The sequence below is a fragment of the Phodopus roborovskii genome, unplaced genomic scaffold (assembly GCF_943737965.1).
Source record: "Phodopus roborovskii unplaced genomic scaffold, PHOROB, whole genome shotgun sequence".
Lineage (NCBI taxonomy): Eukaryota > Metazoa > Chordata > Mammalia > Rodentia > Cricetidae > Phodopus > Phodopus roborovskii.
Genome location: NW_026125052.1, coordinates 34,247,590 through 34,266,036, shown reverse-complemented (window position 1 = coordinate 34,266,036; position 18,447 = coordinate 34,247,590). Strand labels below are relative to the sequence as shown.

The 18,447-nt window shown below is 56.0% G+C and overlaps 3 protein-coding genes across 11 annotated transcripts; 2 read left to right on the top strand and 1 right to left on the bottom strand.

Moving 5' to 3' along the window:
- The first annotated feature begins 3,209 nt into the window (after positions 1–3,209).
- Dus1l (dihydrouridine synthase 1 like) lies at positions 3,210–10,116 on the top strand. Of its 2 annotated transcripts, none has more exons than XM_051182417.1 (14): positions 3,210–3,393; positions 3,634–3,880; positions 4,443–4,518; positions 5,098–5,148; positions 5,599–5,711; positions 6,466–6,548; positions 6,706–6,809; positions 7,007–7,151; positions 7,380–7,476; positions 7,559–7,647; positions 8,183–8,325; positions 9,422–9,459; positions 9,586–9,661; positions 9,762–10,116. In XM_051182417.1, exons 1-14 carry the CDS (start codon positions 3,386–3,388, stop codon positions 9,899–9,901), a joined length of 1,410 nt encoding a protein of 469 aa, XP_051038374.1. In that variant the 5' UTR covers positions 3,210–3,385; the 3' UTR covers positions 9,902–10,116. The 2 variants fall into 2 exon arrangements, with proteins under 2 accessions (XP_051038374.1, XP_051038366.1); XM_051182409.1 differs by having other exon boundaries at positions 4,410–4,518.
- A 209-nt stretch (positions 10,117–10,325) lies between these two features.
- Gps1 (G protein pathway suppressor 1) lies at positions 10,326–15,216 on the bottom strand. Of its 8 annotated transcripts, none has more exons than XM_051182355.1 (14): positions 15,080–15,216; positions 14,259–14,351; positions 13,664–13,845; positions 13,029–13,205; positions 12,794–12,929; positions 12,631–12,708; positions 12,385–12,445; positions 11,930–12,015; positions 11,611–11,705; positions 11,420–11,525; positions 11,262–11,342; positions 11,034–11,171; positions 10,816–10,950; positions 10,326–10,741 (listed from the first exon to the last, which is right to left on the bottom strand). In XM_051182355.1, exons 1-14 carry the CDS (start codon positions 15,110–15,112, stop codon positions 10,667–10,669), a joined length of 1,476 nt encoding a protein of 491 aa, XP_051038312.1. In that variant the 5' UTR covers positions 15,113–15,216; the 3' UTR covers positions 10,326–10,666. The 8 variants fall into 8 exon arrangements, with proteins under 8 accessions (XP_051038312.1, XP_051038321.1, XP_051038330.1 ...); XM_051182364.1 differs by having other exon boundaries at positions 12,385–12,442; XM_051182373.1 differs by having other exon boundaries at positions 13,029–13,193.
- Positions 15,217–15,261: 45 nt separating this feature from the next.
- Rfng (RFNG O-fucosylpeptide 3-beta-N-acetylglucosaminyltransferase) lies at positions 15,262–18,341 on the top strand. Its single transcript, XM_051182398.1, has 8 exons — positions 15,262–15,525; positions 15,700–15,748; positions 16,099–16,201; positions 16,317–16,470; positions 16,741–16,829; positions 16,910–17,075; positions 17,406–17,491; positions 17,581–18,341. Exons 1-8 carry the CDS (start codon positions 15,262–15,264, stop codon positions 17,660–17,662), a joined length of 993 nt encoding a protein of 330 aa, XP_051038355.1. The 3' UTR covers positions 17,663–18,341.
- Positions 18,342–18,447: the final 106 nt, after the last annotated feature.

Below are 18,447 nucleotides of genomic sequence, written 5' to 3'. Positions count from 1 at the left end.
AATATTGGAGATGACCTAAGTGTCTGTCATAAGTGGCTGACAGAAAAAAATGCCATTGTGAGTGTCCAAAGCAGTTCCATGAGTAAGGAAACCTGACATGAGCTTCCAGACAACAAATGGGAAGCACAGGGGATCCCAGGACGGCGGAGCACACCTGTAATCCCAGCACTTAGCTGGCTGAAGCAGGAAGACCACCATGAGTTTGAGGCTGGTCTGGGCTAGAGTAAATTCCAAGCCAGCCATGTGAGAGGGACCCTGTCTTAACAGAACAGGACCAAACAAGAAAACTCAGTGATAATGCCACAGTGTGTATTATGCTGGTTGGGCGGGTAGGAAGAAGAGGAAAAAATCGTGGTGAAGGGATAGTTCTCAGAATACACCGTTTACTTCAAGTGTTTTTTTTTTTTTTCTTAAGATTTATTTACTTATTATGTATACAGTGTTCTGGCATGTAGATGGTTGTGAGCCACCATGTGGTTGCTGGGAATTGAACTCAGTACCTCTGGAACAGCAATCAGTGCTCTTAACCACTGAGCCATCTCTCCAGCCTGTGTTTTTTGTTTGTTTGTTTTTTGTTTTTTATTTTGTTTTGTCTTAGATTTTAAAAAAAAAGTTTTTCCCCCCCAGGCATGATAGCATGCCTTTTATTCCATCCAGCACTTGGGAGACAGAGGCAGGCAAATTCTGTGAGTTTGAGGCCAGCCTGGTTTACACATCAAGATCCAGACCAGCTAAGATTAAAAAAAAAAAAAAAAAAGGAAGAAAGAAAGAGAGTAAGACAGAACAAAGAGGAAACTCACTGGCAAAACCTGAGCACCAGTGTGAGTCATGGTAAAATAAAAGGGCCCCGTGCTCCTGGCTAAGCGGGGTGGGTTCAGAGGACTGTCCCAGCAAAGCAACCCTTTCTGGTGAAAAGTCTCCAGAAAGTCATTGAAAGTCCTGGAAGTTGTCCTGGGGACTCTCAGCCAAAGGAAAAGCGGCATTCAGGAAAATCTAGCAAGTTCTGGCAGGAACAGTGAGTTTGGGGCACTTGCCTGGGCCCTCTCCTCCTCTCTGCAGGTTCCACTCTAGATGGGTGCAGCTAAGGACAGGCTCGCTCCCCCAGGGGCCAGCCTAGAGCTACGCACGACACAGGATCTCCACCTCAGCTCTGTGTTCTGCATTGCACACTGCTCCTTTTTGAGCAAGAGCTTATGCAGGTATCCCCCAGGGCCCTTCCTCACCAAGTCCGCTGTGGAGGTCGGAAGTTTAGTCTCAGTTTAGAGCCCAGGCGCTGGCCAGTTCTTTAAGCCAGCCTGTGGCGCCTCGGCAGACAAACAGTGCTGGAAGGTTCCACTAGAGGGCAGGCCAACCTAAGGGCAACCTTGCTCATTCAAAGGGACCCCAGGAAACAAAGCAGAAAGAAATTTCAACACAAGACTGCCAACAAACAATGGGAACTTAGGTTTATTCTTTTGTTTCTTCTACTCTTTCCTGTTCTTTATGCAACAGTCTAAGAAAGGGCTGGGGATACGGCCTAGTTGGTAGAGTGCTCACCCTGGGGTTTGATTTCCACACCACAGCATAAACTGAGTGCGAGGGAAGTAGGGGGATAGGAGGAACAGGAATTCAAGATCATATTCAGATCCTCAGCTAGTAACCTAGTTCAAGGCCAGTCTGAGTTAGAGACCCTGTTAAGAAAAAGAAAACAAAGGTCGAAATATTGCTAAATATGTTTTACAAAAATTAACGTACGGATGAAAGAAGTTCAGCAAACAACAAACAGCAGGAATGCCAAGAAAACCGGTCAGAGCTGGGGTGTGGTGGCACATGCTTGCAATCCCAGCACTCAGGAGGACAGAGAGTTCCAGGCCAGCTGGAATAGCAAGTGTGTGTCACATGACCAGCTGTTGTTTTCTTTTATCCTGTTTTCTTTTTCTTTTCTCCCCCCCCCCCAAGAGATGATAGTTTCCAAGATTTACAAATAAATGAAAGTGAGAACAATGATTTTTCTCTCAGATCTGACCATAAGGACTAAAAGATGATTTTAGCTCAAGAGACAAACAATTATATCAGGCAGAAGCTCAGATCTTTAAAGAAGGGTAGGGAGTGTTGGGCAAATGAAAGGGGCGTGCGTTTTGTTCTCTCACGTTCTTTCCTTTTTCCTTGTTGGTTTTTGTTTTATTTTGTTTTGCTTTTCCAGACAGGGTTTCTCTGCGTAGCCCTGGCTGTCCTGGACAGGCAAGTAGTAGCAGAGAACCGATTCTTGCGAGTTAAGGTGCATGTATAGACTGCGAGTCCCAGCCAGGGCTGCAGTGAGATCTCACAATGACCGATCAATCAATCAATCAATCAATCAATCAATCAATCAATCAATCAATCAGACCAATATCAGTCTGTGAACTCAAAAGTTCCCAGACCAACACCATTTCTCTTTATGCATACCCCTTTGCTCTAGGAAGCTTCTCGTTACTCAAGGGCTGCCCAGCCAGCCCCTGGGCTGGAGAGTCCAGGGTAGGGGGCCGGGTATACCAGCCACACCCTTTGAGAGGAAGGGACTGAGGGATGCTGGGATATGTCAAATAGGTGCCTCAGCCGCTTGTAGCCTTTCCTATCTGAAGTTATAATTCTTTACCACGTTTCCTATTGTGGTATTATACTGCATTTACACCTTTTGTCTGAAGAACCAAGGGCTGCTCGGGGAATGCGTGCTGGAGAGAGAGTGGAGGTGGGAGGAACGGTTTCCTAGTGCCAATTGTCTGCAAGGGGACAACGTGGCCCCGGGCATGCGCAGTCTGTACCTGCTCAGCTCCGGTTTCCACCAGGCCGGTCCCTTCGACGCGGAGTGGCAGTTTCCGACGATTATCTTCGGCGCCGCACCGCAGGCCGCGCGGAGGAGGGCCTGGCAGTGCGCTTCCGGCCCCTGCACTTCCGGCAGCGGTGCGCTGAGTCTGAGCCGCGGTGCCCTGCGGCTGCCGCCGCGTTCCTGCGGGTCCTCGTGGCGGCGCCGCGGGGAAGGCGGAGGCTCCGGGGCCCTGTGCGTCCCTTTCTTTGGAGCGTGCCCGCAGCCACAAGCCTCCGTGGAGCCCCGGCCAGCCCCAGCAGTGCGGGAAGTAGTCCTAATTCGAGCCCCTTCGTCGTCTACCGGTGGCGACCTCGGCCCCCTGGCCAGCCCAAGGCGCAGGGGCAGAGCAGGAGGCTCCAGGCCAGACCAGCAGCGGGGCCTGGCGGGCTGACGTGCTCGCGGCTCTCCCTGCCCGAGATCCGGGGCGGTGCCGGGCCTCCTGCAGCTGTGGTCTCACCTGGCCAGGTCTCGCCCGCAGGGGCGCGAGTTCGTTGTTTGGGACACTGACCTGTTTAATCCTCCACACCAGTTCCACCAAGCTGGTGTTTAATCCAGTAGCCAATGAGGGGGTAAGGTCCAGAGAGGGCGAGTGACCTGTCAGGGTCACTGCTAGAAGGGGCGTGGGGGGGCGAGGGCTGCTCGACCCTGAGCCTGCTGTGTGTACCGCGCGCGTGCGTGTGTGTGTTTGGGAGAGCTGGCAGCAATAACTGACGAGAGTGGTCAACCCCTTTCAGTAAAACTTTGTACCCTCCTGGGGTATGGTGGTATACTATGGCCGAAATGAGAGCCCGGTCCTCTTCTGTCCTCAGTGTGGAGAGGATGCCCAAACTGCAGGGTTTTGAGTTTTGGAGCCGTACCCTGGGAGGTGCCCGACATGTGGTGGCACCCATGGTGGACCAGAGCGAGCTGGCTTGGAGGCTGCTGAGCCGTCGCCATGGAGCCCAGCTATGCTACACCCCTATGCTGCACGCCCAGGTTTTCGTTAGAGATGCTAACTATCGGAAAGAGAACCTGTACTGTGAAGTATGCCCCGAGGACAGGCCTCTCATTGTGCAGGTGGGCAGAGGGACAGTGGCTACCAGATAGCAGCCAAATTCCAGATCCTCTGTATATGGGAACAGCGTCCCCAGGCTTTCATACCCAGGAGGAGGGCGCGGGCGGAATGGGGGGGGGGGGATTCCTGCAGTCCTGTATTGACGCATGCAGCATGCAGTAGGAAACAGTTGCCGAATGAACTTCCTTAGGGAAGTTCCTTAGGGAACTAGCCTAAGTCCTGGTGAAGGGTTAGCTCGGATGATGTGAGGGATTTGCAGCCCCAGCGTCACCTTGATAACTTCCCCTCAGTCTTAGGCTTCATTCAGTTCTTTAGGAGTGTTTGCCTGTGGCTTCTGTTACACATCCAAAGAAATGGCATACATTCCTAGCGGTGTGAGATGTTTCCTACTTTATCATATTGTAAATGGTGATGGAGAGACTACAGCTGATTGAGTCACCCATGGGGCTCCTCCCTCACAGGGCTGGGTGGCCTAGGCTGGGAGAGTCTTAGGCCTGGTGTGACCATGGATGACATTCATGTCTTCTTCAGTTCTGTGCCAATGACCCAGAGGTGTTTGTCCAGGCAGCTCTCCTGGCACAAGATTACTGTGATGCCATTGACCTGAATTTGGGCTGCCCACAGATGATAGCCAAGAGAGGTAAGGTCATTTCTATGGTTCTGTGTTGGCACCCGTCCAGGCCAGTGCTGAGTCCACTAGGCCTCCAAATATGGGGGTCCAGCCTGTCCCGGGTGAGCCAGGCATGGGTGGTCATGGGAGGCTCAATCCCTGCCTCTGTGGTGGCACCTGTAGCTAGCAAGCAGCCCTTTCTGGAAAGTGACTGTTCTCGGGTACTTCACTGGGGACCAGGCTCTGCTGGCCACATAGATGTCCTCTATGTAAACGTGACCAGTGGCTGGGAGGTCCGTGGCTCTGCAGTAGCACAGTGGGCCCCCAGCCAGGCACTACTCATCTGAGGCTGTGTAGCGCACTTTTGAGTTTCCCAGCTGGGCAGGTAGAGCTCCCGAGTTGGGTGTTGACAAGCTGCTTAACTTCATTTTCACCCCTGCTCCAGCCAGAGACAGCACTGATTTTGGGGATTTTGGGGATCCTGTGTGAAGGCTGGAGCGCATGTACACGGCCTAGCCGCCGAGCCCTCTGTATTGAGGGGCTGGCCTGGTAAGGGGCCCATGGCAGTGTGGAGGTGACAGTGACATGGAGCCACTCTCACCCTTACAGGTCACTATGGCGCCTTCCTGCAGGAGGAGTGGGATCTTCTTCAGAGAATGAGTGAGTGCCACTGTGTCAGCGAGTGAGGGAGGCGCAGAGGCTCTGACGGGACTCATAAGCACAAGCTGCTTGGCTGGGGCTCAGGAGAGGACAACGGTGATCCCTCTAGGGGCTCTGGGCCACAGCGCTTTCCCTGCTGGGAGGAGGTGACTGTAGAGTCCTCTGGCCTACACCACCATCCCCTTAGAACCAGACATTAAGTACTACTCCTTTTAGCTCCCACTGTCCCAAGGGGACAACCAGGTCTATTGGGTGCCACGTCTCATTGGAAGCCAGCACAGGCCCACATCACATGTGAAGACAAGGAGAAGCCAAGGGCATGTGCCAGGGGTGTGCCCCTGGGCCTGCTGTTTTGCCAAAGCTAGTGTGGTTTTGTGGGCCTGGCAGAGAGGGGTTTGGCCACCTTAGAGTAGGACTGTGGTTCCCTCAGAGGCCATCTTTTTTTCTCAGTTCTCTTGGCTCATGAGAGACTCTCTGTGCCTGTCACGTGCAAAATCCGCGTCTTCCCAGAGATTGAAAAGACAGTGAGGTACGCCCAGATGCTGGAGAAGGCCGGCTGTCAGGTGAGGGCCATGGATCCCATGAATGGTTGTTGGGATCCAGCAGGCAATCTGGAAGAAATTCCATTACTTTCTGTTAACTCTCCCTGACCAGAGGTGGCTGCTTTTCCTCCTGCAGCTCTTGAGTGGGGCTGCATCTAAGGTAGTTTCTGTGGGCAGGGCGATCGGTGGGCCCCTCCAGACCCCATTTCTCTTTCGGTTTTTCAAGACAGGGTTTCTCTGTGTAACAGCTATGGTTGTCCTGGAACTGACCATGTTAAACCACGTTGGCCTTGAACTCACAGAGATCTGTCTGCCTCTGCCTCTGCCTCTGCCTCTGGAGTGTTGGGACTAAAGGTGTGCACCACCACTGACTGCCCGGCTTCCAGAACCTTCTTTAGTGGTGAACTCAGTGTCCAGCCTCTCTGGAAGTCTAGAATGAGCCATAGGATCCGACCTGGGGTCTTCCTCAGCCCTGCATGTTGGGCCTGGTCAAGTGTGCTCTGAGACATGGAGCTCTTGGAAGCAGCAGGAGCCACTCTTCCAGACGTTTCCTGTGCTCGGGATTCTGGTTCCTGACTTGTGTTTTGCAATTGCAGCCTGGGGCTTCCTCCACAGGGTCAGGGCTGTCAAGACCCTGGGGGCCAAGGACAGATCCAGGCCCAGCTGGCCCTTGTCCTTCCCAGCTCGGAAAGCTGAGAAACTTGAGCGGGCCCCTTGTAGTTGGTTTGGGACCTTGGCCTAGAGATGGGTTGAACCAAGTGTTGGTCTGTTCTAGTTGCTGACGGTGCATGGGCGGACCAAGGAACAGAAGGGGCCCATGGCCGGAACAGCCTCCTGGGAACACATCAAGGCAGTTAGGTGAGTGGATATTGGTTGGGTGCAATCATTGGTCCTACGGGCTTTGTGGAAGGCAGCGATACCATAGAAGGCAAGATATCTCGTTGGCAGTTTCTGGCCCTCCTGGCTTCGCAGTGCCATGGTATGGTGTAGGGTCAGGCTCCTCTTCCCTCTACAGGAAGGCTGTGGGAATCCCTGTGTTTGCGAACGGGAATATCCGATGCCTGCAAGATGTGGAACGGTGCATCCAGGACACGGGTGTGCAAGGGGTCATGAGTGCAGGTGAGCGCATGGTTGACTCAGCCCCGCCCTGTCCTTGTAGACCTGTCTAAGTAGATGGTGTCCACTGTCCTGTCTGCTCCAAGAAGCCCAGACCCTCAGCCCAGGTTTTCCAGGCTTGCCAGCCCTGTAGCCAGCCAGCGACCCGCGTGGCCTGGAAGGTGTTGTAGGCTCTCTTCCTCCCCCTCCCCGCTTCCCAGAAGGTAACCTTCACAACCCTGCGCTGTTCGAGGGCCGGAGCCCTGCTGTGTGGGAGCTGGCTGAGGAGTACCTGGGCATTGTACAGCAGCACCCTTGCCCGCTGTCCTGCGTCCGGGCCCACCTCTTCAAGCTGTGGCACCACACGTGAGTTGCTCCTTGGGTAGGAGCTAGAGTGGGTCTCTCTAAGCACCGTCATAGCCCAGCCTGGAGTGTTCCATGGTCTTCCCTAAGTAACTTGCTACCAACCGTGCTGACGGGCTGGTGGCTTGGCTGTCAGGGGTGGGGGCCAGGAGCCTGGGTGGGAAGAGATGCTGGCTACGTGCCCAGCACTTGGCTCAGGTGGTGACTGGGAGTGACAGGCATCTGCCTCAGGCTGCAGGTCCATCAGCAGCTTCGAGAGGAGCTGGCCAAAGTGAAGACCCTGGAGGGCGTGGCTGCTGTGAGCCAGGCGCTAAAGCTTCAGTGCCAGGCAGGTGCAGGGCTGTGGGAGCCCAGCAGGCTTTGTAGTGGGCCAACAGCCTAGGTTTTTGACAGGCCTTGGGCCTTTGCAGGAGGACATGTCCAGGCAGCAAGAAGGAGTGAGGCCAGCTGGCAACTTAGCTGCTTTCCACTGGATCTGCCAGCCCTACATCCGGCCAGGGTGAGTTAAGCCAACCTACAGTGGGAATACACACACAGGGGCCCTTTGCCATTTCCTCTAGTCACTAAGGCAAGTCCCTGTTCTGAGTGAAGGCAGAGAAGCTTTGTGTGGAGAAAGTGCTTTGGGTACTTACCCAAGATCCTTTAATCCCGTGCGGCTTTGTCCTTGGGGTTAACAGGTGGACCCTGGGGCTAGAGTCTCCAAAGTGAGCAGACTGACATCTGCGATCACAGCCTGCCTGGGCTCAGTGATGCAGACCCTGGGCCCCTGAACTTTAGCCATCCTTCCAGAAGGTTTAACTTCTGTGTTAGCCACTCTTGTGTGGGCTGCACCTCTGTCCTGTATCCTTGATAGGCGCTCTTTGCCTGGGCTTCAAGAATAGTTACTTAGGATGGATGGGAGGAAATGCATGTTCTTGGCACCAGTGCCCTCCATGGCTGTTCAGCCCGTTTTTGCCCTGGGACCCCACCATAGATCGGCAGCAGTGAACTGATCACATCTTATGGGTGTCTTTGGTTCTGCCCTTTCCCTTCAGGCCTAGGGAAGGGAGCAAGAACGGCGGTGGTGGAAGCAAGCGGGCTCTGGAGGAAGAAGAGGGCACCGTGGACGGCTTGTCCAAGAATAAGCTGAAGAAGCAACTGAGGAACCCTCACAAAAACTTTGACCCTTCCCTGAAACGTAAGTGCTACTGCGGCTGTTGGGTAGACGTCCAGACACCTCATCATTGCCTTCTTTCACTGGAGACAACATCCCAGGCTCTGCCACATTCAAGGTGTAGGTCCAGAGACAAATGCCTAGGGACATTTCTCCCGTGCCCAGACCAGACCGTGGGTATGACACTAAGAACCTGTGAAAGGTTTTTAAATCTGATCTATAGTATAGTGTGTTGCTATAAACCTACTTAATTTATCAGACAAGGCCATTGTATAAGCTCCTCAGCTAAGTGCTGTTGAAGCCACCACAGAGGAGTTTGCCTGTATGTCACTAGGGCTGTCCTTGCCCCCTGCATGGGGCTGGCTCGGCAGTCTCCAAGCAGTCTGAGAGTTTCTGGGGAGGTTGCTATGTATTTCGATGGTGGTCAGCCAGGATCTTGACCCAAATAATGGAGGTGAAGGTGCTAGCCTCTCTTGAACACACAGGACTTTTCAGTATGGTTTCTAGGTGTGGCCGCTTTGTGGTCTCAGTCCAGTGTGCTATCTGGCATTTTGGCACCCTGGGCTCTCACACTCAGCTGCTTCCTCATGAGTTCAGCAGTCTGGTGGCAGCTCCTTGGGAGTTTTATCTGGTAGCTTTGCAAGCCTGGGGATATAGCAGGAAAAGACTTTTATATGGGAAATGCCATAGTAGTTTCTGCCTGCAATTCTGCACCACGAGAAGTGGGCATTAGGACAGGGCTTCTGATTTAGCCCTTTTCTTGTTTCTGGAGCTAGGTCTCACTCTACAACTCAGGCTGCCTTGGATTTCACTGTGTAGTCCACACTGAGCTCATACTCGGCAGCAGCTGAGTGCCAGGATTACAGGCGTGAACCACCATACCTGGCTGCCCCTTCTTTTCAGTGGGTGACATGGTGACAGACTGAGGGTGGCCACCTCCTTCTTGTTCATTTCCAGCGAGGCCAGGCTCACTCTGCCGTGTCATAACTAGCCACACCCTCTGTCCTTACCCCGTCTCCTGGCCCAGGTGGCCACAGTGAGATTTGTAGAGGTGGGTGGCAGCCAGTGACCCTGGCTTGCCTATTGCTCATCTCATTCAACCAGCCTTCTTTTTCCCCAGCCAAATATGCCAAGTGTGACCAGTGTGGAAACCCAAAGGTGAGCTGGACCTTCTGTTGTTCTGCATAGGTGGGCAGGGCAAGGCCCATGCAGTCTGGTACTGCCTCCCTCAGAATTCAGCCTACATACAGGTATTGGCCTGTTCACTAGCTTTCTTGTACACAGGGCAATAGATGTGTGTTTAACCTGTGCCGTGGCTGCTGCAAGAAGCGAGCATTCAGGGAGACAGCAGACTGCCCAGGTGAGCAGATGCCTGCCTGCTGCAACCAGCCTGCTCACCTCCAGTAGCAGTGAGGGCCTTGGCTTCCTAACCGCCGTTCCTCTCTTGCCCTCCCTGTCAGGCCATGGATTGCTTTTTAAGACCAAATTAGAGAAGTCTCTGGCCTGGAAAGAGACTCAGCCTGGGCTGCAGGAACCTCAGCCGGCGAGGCCTGGAACGCCAGGTGGACTCCGTGAAGTCATGGGTGGTGCCCTAGCCTGAAAGCCAGCAAGAGCCATCTCCACCCCAGGACAGCCACTGCCGCCTAGACGCCCTTAAGGAAATGCCTTTACTCAGGGAATCTCCTTTTTGACACAGAAGTTGTCGCCTTCAGGCGGGGGCCTGGCAATGTTGCATCGAGGCTACCTTGGCTGGACTCGCCCCGTTCCCACAACTTATGTTTCTAGCACTGAACAATAAACCATTTCAGAGATGCATTTGTAGAGATCTAATAATGGCCTGTGGCTGCTGCTCCCAGCCCACATCCATGAAGGCTGCTCTCCTGGCTCAGTGGACCTTGGGAGACAGGAAAACAGTGTGAATGAAGTAAGTGGGGTACTCCCTGCCTTTCCTGAGTGGTCAGTGTATCCAGAGGATTTCCCTGGATCAGAGCTTCCAAAGCAGAAAGGAACAGAGCCTGGGGCAGTGATCGATCTGTACTTTAATGAACTACACTGCTGCAGTCAGAACTACACAGACAGGAGGGATGAGGTACCCTACCTGGGCATTGCACGCGGTCTGTTTCATTGGGACAGAAACCTATAGTCAGGCCTGAGCAGCCATAATGAGCAGCTTGCCTACCACAGCAGAGAATACCTGAGTGGAAGGGCAATGAACTGGCATCCATGTGGCCAGGCTGCGCTACTGAACCACAACACAAATAGTCTGGAGCCTCCTCTTGAGAGCAGGCAGGAGGCCCAGGTGCTGCTTCCATGGGCAGGGGAGGAGTGCAGACCATCGTCTGAAGGTCAGGGTGATCCAGGACTTTCACATGTTGGTGCTCATCCTTGACTGGCTGTTGGCTGGAGTCAGTTCCCCTTGGCTCCCTTCTCTAGGAGGAGACTGCAGTGGACAGGGAGGGGCTCAGTGGCGGCTGTGGAAGTGCTGCCCATTCCTTCACACCCCAGGCTGCTCACCTTGACGTGGATCTGGTTGCGCAGCACAGCCGCCCTTAGAATCATGGCCTTGGCACGTCGTTGGAACTCCTTGCCCATCAGCAGGGACTTCTCAAAGGTGGTGCTGCGCTGATCCACGTCTCGAGCATACAGTATCTGTAACAGGCGTGAGCCAAGATTCACGATGGCCCAGCAGGTCTCCACACCGTATTCCCGCAGCCCCGGCCCTGCCTACCCACCTTGCTATGTGAATCGATGCGGGCATTAATGAGCCCTTCCAGGATGAGTTGTGTTAGCTCATCCTCCAGGGCTGCAACTGTCGTGTTGAAGGCTGCAGCCATCTTGTGCATATCAGCTGACACGTAGGGGCTGAAGTACTACAGGACAGAAGCCACATGCTATCCACTGCTCCCCAGAATGTCTGTACCTCACACAGCCTCTTCACTGTTAGCCCCTCCTCTACTTACTTGAATGAGAGCTCGGTTGCGAATCTGGGTATACAGTGTCCTGACATGGGGGGCCAGATACATGTCCAAGAGCAGGTTGTCCTTCAGAGGAGAAATGGTCAATGACCCTGAGGCACAATCTAGCCCAGTCTCAATGTGACTATACCCATGTCCCTTACCTTCATCTCATCCAACATCTTCAAGCATGAAGCATACTTGGACTCATAAAACTTGAAGATGATGTCTCTGACCTGTGGCTCCAGCTCCAGGAACAACTTGAAGGAGCTGAGGAGACCACAGTGCTCAGCTGAGGGACAGGAGGGCTGACACTAGGCAGGGGCAGAAGGTAGGAGCCTACCACCCACCTTACCTGCTGGAGATAACATTGCGTTGCAGCTCCTGCCGGTCGAAAGTGGCTAAGGCACACAGGCCACCGTAGACAGCCACATTGCTGGGGGACAGAAGCTGAGAGGCAGAAGGGGAGGTGGGTCCAGAGACCCGGGGTCCTGGGTCACTGGGGCACAGACCAAGGAGGAAGGCCAGGGTTGGGGTCTGGCCTGCCCTTCCCACTACCCACTCAGGGAATGCTTAGACCTCATTCAGGAGAGGCTAACAGCTCAATCCATGAGCCCTCATTTTCTCTCATGGACTTGGATAAGGTGAAAAGTCCCATATGCCCCCCTCCTCACCTCTGGGAAGTCGCAGTGATCAAAAGAAGCCAGAAGGAAGCACTTAGCAGCTTGCTTATACTTCCTTGCAGCCAGCTCAGCTAAGCCTAAAGGGGGACCAGGGAGACAATGAAATGAGGCTCTTTAGAGGAGGTTACTAGAGCCCTAGAAGACCATGGTCACCAGCGGATGGAACCACTGGCCTCTTGCCCAGTATTCCCCAGTTTAGGGGCAGAAATCCTGTTAGTAGCAGCATCTAATTGACATTCCTGTAAGTTAGCTCTGCAGGGCATCCTCAGAATGCCCATAACATATAGCCAGGCTCAGAAACCAGCTATCTACTTGAACTTGAAGCACATGCCGCACACAGACACACACGGATGTCCTGAAGCCTGCCAGTACTCCTCCTCCAGCTATTTCCCTGGGGTGGGCCCCATCTCAAGGTTACAAGGGCTTGAGGTAGCTGGAAGCCTCACCTGCAGCACACTTGAGCTTGGTGAGGATGGCTTGGGTCTGGCTGTCCCGCTCTCCACGCTGCTACAGGGGAAGGCAGCAGACATGAGAGGCCCCCTACCCTGTCCCCCCTCATTCAAGCAGCTCTACTCCCTGTCCCCAGCCTACCCTGAGAAGGGACAAGAGTACACTCAAAAGGAAACTGAGGCTAGGAATGGGAATGGGGGACCAGACTCCGTGAGCAGGGTATCCGGGGAGGTGGACCTTACCTCAGCAATCTCTGGCGTGGACTCAGCCTTGCTCACATAACTTAACACATGAGACCAGTTTTGCAAGTAGACACTGACCTGGCAGATGAGTAGGCAAGGCCAGACTAAGTCTCAGTTGCCCCTTCTGGGCCCTCCATGCCTACCCACCTGTCACCCAGGCCACCTTGATGACGTTGAGGCACATGTTGATGACATGCTTAGCACTGGTGCAGTAGTCCCGGGCTCGGGAATAACACTTGAGGGCATTGCTGAGGTCCCCACAGTCCAGGTAGTGATCACCCAGGTCATCATGGCCGCGCCTGTAGGACTGGCAGTGAGTGGGTACTGGTCGAGGGACCGGCCAGGCCCAGCTGCCCACCTCCCCACCCTGCGCGCCCCGCCCCAGGGCAGGCCAGCACCTGATGCTCTCTTTGATAGAGTTGCCCTTATAGTTCTTCAAGTCTGTGTCTAGCTTCTCCAGTTTCAACAGGGCCTTCTTCCGAGTGGCCTCCACCCAGGCTGTGTCTAGGGGAGGGGGCTCCACCCCACTCTCGGGGATGGCATCCGGCGCATTCTGCAGCTCCCTGAAGGGTAACCTAGCCATAAGCACAATGACAATAACAAGGACGAGGGAGCAAGGGGAGAGGACATCACAAGCTTTCGTCTGTCTCTTGCCCTACTCAAAGAGCCCAATCTGTACCTGGGGCACAGAGACAGTTCCTGACCTAGGACCCCACAGTAAGACAGGGAGGCTTAAAGGACAGTCAGGGGTTTTGACCCCCAGCTTTTTGCAAGGACAGCTACACTAGGTTCTTAAGAATTAGGAATCCCAGTTAGTTGTCTGCACAGAGGCAAAGGAAGCCAAGGGCGGGAAAACAGGGCCTGCCACCACTTCCCTGCCACACAGAGTTAGCATGCTCACACTTTCTATGTGCAGAGGTACATGACAGGTACACCAGTCAGTGGGGTGCTAGTCATAATGACAGGAACACAAAGGCCCTGCCAGCCAGCAAGCCAGCCCAGACTTGGTCCCTTACCCGCTTCAAGCCCTTACCTGGTAGCCTCAGAGAGCTTCCGGTGAATCTCTTCATACATATCCACGTTGAATGTCCTTTGCACAAAAGACAGGGCCATTTTCAAGGCCTCTACCCGCAGTGGAGGGCAACGGTCAGCAATAAACTGCAGCCGCTCAATGCGCATCAGGCCACTGTAGCTGGCTGCATACTGCTCCAGGTCCTGGGGTGTGGGGAGAGGTTGGGGGGGGGGCTTAAGCAAGGACCCAACAGAGTACATTATTTTTCTTAGGCCTCGGCCTACAGAATTGACTATCTTCCTAGATCCTAGGAAGACATCACTGGGGTGGATTAAGGGCCTTCAGGTCAAGCTCTGCACTGGAAAGCGGGAACACCGGCATACCCTGACAAGTGATGGACTGTTCCCACTAAGAGGGTGCAGGGTCTTAGACCCGTCTGAGAACCCAACATAGGCGGACAAATGAAAACCCAGTTTCGTGGCTCAGAAAAAACCTGACTAAAGTGGTGGCTAAGAATCATGGATCTTCCCAAGCTGTACACTACTGTGGGGAGTCTGACTTGGATCCCTCAACAGACCCAGCTTGCCAGCAGTTCTCCCCACATGCGGGTCCATACCAGGGTGGGGTTCTCCACCACGTAGTTCACATCAGGTGCGTTCTGGGGGTCCTCCTGGGGATCTACATCGATCTGCATCGGTTCCACAGCCCCCTGCAATGTACAGAGAGCACCCTGACGCACGGCACCAGGGAAGAGAGCGCACCTGCACTCATCTCCCACAGGTGCTGGTCGCCAGGTGCCCGCGTCAGCTCTCCCACTCAGGTGTTGGGCACAACTCTCGACTGACTGGCTTCAGGAGCCCTCAAGCGTTGCCAGCCGCCATACTGGCGCGGCTTCCTCCAGGCCACAGACAACAAGGCAGACTGACAGCCTATCTGCAGAAGCCAGGAGAGGCAAAGCGGACAGGCCGCGATGCGGAAGAGGCTGGCGGAGGGCTCGAGGGGCCCAGGGCCTCGAGCGACCCCGGAGAGCCGCCGGGCGCGCAGCGGTACCTCGGAAAGCAGCGTGCAGGCCGACAGGCTGGCGCTCAGGTTGTAGTCGCCCGCCGTGCCGGGCCGCAAGTCCGACCTGCTGTGCGCAGGGCTGCGGCTGAGGTCGGAGGCCGACGACGAGGCAGAGCTGGGCGCCGGGCTGCCCCGCATCCTGGCCCGACGCACCTCTCCTGGGCAGCCAGCACCAGCACCAGCACGAAAAAGCGTTGGCGCGCGAGGCGGGGGCGGGGCGGGGGCCGGAGCCCAGAGCGGCCCGCGAGGCAGGCGATGCTCGCGCGCCTGGGTCTGAGCCGCGGGCCCCGCCCCGCCCCGCCCGCCGCGGGCCCCGCCCACCAGGCCCGACCTGGACCGAGCCGCCGCGCGGCGAGCGCAGCCGCCAACCCCTACCTGCAAGTTAAACACCTGAACCGGCAGCGGCATCTTCCACCCCCGGCGCCGCAGAGCGACGTTCACTTCCGGGGCGCCGCGGCCGTCAGTTCCGGGTCAAGGCTCGGGGAGGGGCACTGGTCACTCTTAAAGGGGCCGCCGCACTGTCAGGCGGGCGCCCAGCGCCCCGGCCGGGCGATCGTATGAGCCGTGTGCGGGGGCTGCTGTGCCGGGCCTGCCTCGCGCTGGCCGCGGTCCTGGCCGTGTTGCTGCTGCTGCCGCTGCCGCTGCCGCTGCCTCGCGCGCCCGCACCGGAACCCGATCGGATTCCGACCCCTGGTCTGACTCTCGAGGTCTCCCGCCTGCAGCCCGACGACGTCTTCATCGCAGTCAAGACCACTCGGAAGAACCACGGCCCGCGCCTGCGGCTGCTGCTGCACACCTGGATCTCACGAGCCCCTCGGCAGGTGCGCGCCCCGCCCCCCCCCCCCGCCGCGCAGGCTCCTGGACCCCGGGACCCCGGCAACCCCACCCCCACCCCCTCCCCCAGCCATTCCCGTACCCGGGACCCCTGCCCTGGCTCCCAGATCTACTCGCTGGATCCTCCGGCACCTCACGGTGTTCCCCCCCCCCCCCCACAGACGTTCATTTTCACTGATGGAGACGACCCTGAGCTCCAGCTGCTGGCCGGTGAGAAAGTTCCCCTGGACTGAATTGTAGCTACCGGGGCCATTCTGATCCTTGACCAGAGTCACACAGCTGGTGGAGGGCAGAGCCAGGACACCCATCCATGGCCAGCCCCCCTTCCAGTGCCCATCCTTTCCAGTAGTCAGATCCCCACCCGCCCCTACCCCCAGTCCCTGGCGCCAGTGGCACCCACATTCCTCGAGGAAGCAATTGTCATCTGTTTCAAAACGAGGGCTGTGGTGGGGCTGCTGCTGAACCTGGTGCAGTGGCCCGGACAGGCCTATTCCAGCCTAACCCTAAGGAGGCAAGCTGGAAGTCAACCCTCGCATTTCCCGTTCCTTCCAACTGTGCAGGAGGCCGCATGATCAACACCAATTGCTCTGCCGTGCGCACACGCCAAGCACTGTGCTGTAAAATGTCAGTGGAATATGACAAGTTCATAGAATCTGGACGAAAGTAAGTAAGCTCACCCATCGGAGCGAGAACCCCCCTCCCCGGGGCTGAGCACCGAGTGGGCTCCCTCCCACTTAGATGGGGGCTCAGTGCACAGGGTCTCTTCCTTCGCCTTCAGATGGTTCTGCCACGTGGATGACGACAACTATGTGAACCCCGAGAGCCTGCTGCATCTGCTTTCCACCTTCTCTTCCAGCCAAGACATCTACCTGGGGCGACCCAGTCTGGACCACCCCATCGAGGCCACCGAGAGGATCCAGGGTGGCGGCACCGTGAGTGCTGGGCCCACATCCTCCCTGAGGCTGACTCAGTGGCCCATGCAAGCGTGGGAACAGGCTAAGACAGGCGTGGGCAAGGTGGCCTGGGCCCAGGCCTTGTGGAGCTGGTAAATCGGGCGCAGTGATAAAGAAGGTGACTTGTTAGGAATTCTCGTATATGGAGGACTCTCATAGATGGAGGACATGATTCAGTTGAGGGGTGGAGGGGCTGATGGTGAAGAGCCCCATCCTGGGCGTCCTTGACCAAGTTTTCCCTTTTTCCAGTCTAACACAGTGAAGTTCTGGTTTGCTACTGGTGGGGCTGGGTTCTGCCTGAGCAGGGGCCTTGCCCTCAAAATGAGTCCATGGGCCAGGTAAGTGGGAGACTGGGAGCCCACACGCCTGGCTTGTGGGTGCTGAGGGCTACAGAGGTGCTGACTAGCCCACCCTCCAGTCTAGGCAGCTTCATGAGCACGGCCGAGCGGGTTCGGCTGCCGGATGACTGCACAGTAGGCTACATTGTGGAGGGGCTTCTGGGTGCCCGTCTGCTGCACAGTACCCTGTTCCACTCCCATCTGGAGAACCTGCAGAGGCTGCCGTCCGATGCCGTTCTGCAGCAGGTAGAAGACATCCCACCCAGCCCGGCCCTTAGCCTTACCCAGCCTATCTCCCAGGAGGTCTCCCAGTTGGGCAGGCCTCAGGACAGGGCTAGCCTAGGATATCGTTGTCCCCGGGGAGTGGACCATGGGCCAAGACATTGCCTGCTGGATATGCAGGACCCTCAGGAGGGCTGGGATTAAAGGTGTGCGCCACCACCGCCCACCCAGCTCAGAGGGGTTTCTTTGTGAAGCTTGCATCCCTAAGCCTGAGGGGTGTGGGAAGTTTCCTGTAGCAGGTAGAGTGCCCAGGAGGAAGAGCTGACCCTCACTTTCCCTGGCCCCCTCTCCCAGGTCACCCTGAGCTATGGGGGTCCTGAGAACCCACGTAATGTGGTGAATGTGGCTGGAAGTTTCAGTATACAGCAGGACCCTACACGGTGAGTGGGTGCTGGGGGCTTTTAGCCTTGGAGGACTCTGGTGTCTGCCTCCTGCCCAGCAGACCTGACCTCACTTCTTCCCCTGACAGGTTTCAGTCTGTGCACTGCCTTCTCTATCCAGACACCCACTGGTGTCCTATGAGGGACAGGGGTGAGGTAGCTTTTCAGTAGCTGATGGCCCCTGGTGGCTGCCCTACCTGGCTCCCTCAGACCTTGGACTCAAGCAATCAGCAGAAGACGAGGCTGCTTGAAGACCTCACACAGTCCCTCTTCCAGTTGGACACCAGGTACCTCGGGAAAGTGAGGACAGCGAGCTGTGCATGCCAAGGTCATCCAGGAGCGTGGAGAAAGACAATGCGCCAAGCCGCAGATGCTCCTAGCCTAACTTGAAGGTCTTCCCACTGATAAAGTCTACTACCCCAGTGACTGTGGCCCAGGAGGGGACTGGTTCCCAGCCTCCTACAGCTGCAGCTTCTCCTCGCCTGCAGAAGATGGTGCAGGGTGGGCTGGTCATTAAGGAATGGGCTCCAGGCCTGGCCACAGACTCTTCCTGGAGGGCTCACAGGGCCACTGTCCAGACACAGAGTGTGCAGACTAGCCGGCCAATGGATGCCCCAAGGCTGTGCTTCCAAGTAGCCCTGCTGTTCTTCCATTACCTCAACCCTTGGCCTCCCTGAGCTTCCCACAGATCAATGCGGCTCAATGAGAGCCTTTCCTTTAGGCCCCTCAGGAGCAGGATGCAGACCCAGAACCTTTTATAGGGGTGCACTGTGGGGAAGTAGTTACGGTACTGAGTAAAGGCTCCTTTGTCATTCTTAGTTTGGCTCCTCTTGTAATGAGTGACCAAGAACACCCAGCAGCTCAACTTTGCAGATGTCCACACCGCGGCACATTCCTCTAGGAAGGCCTGTTCCTACATCACTGCCCACCCCCTTAACAGTCCATACTCTGAGGCC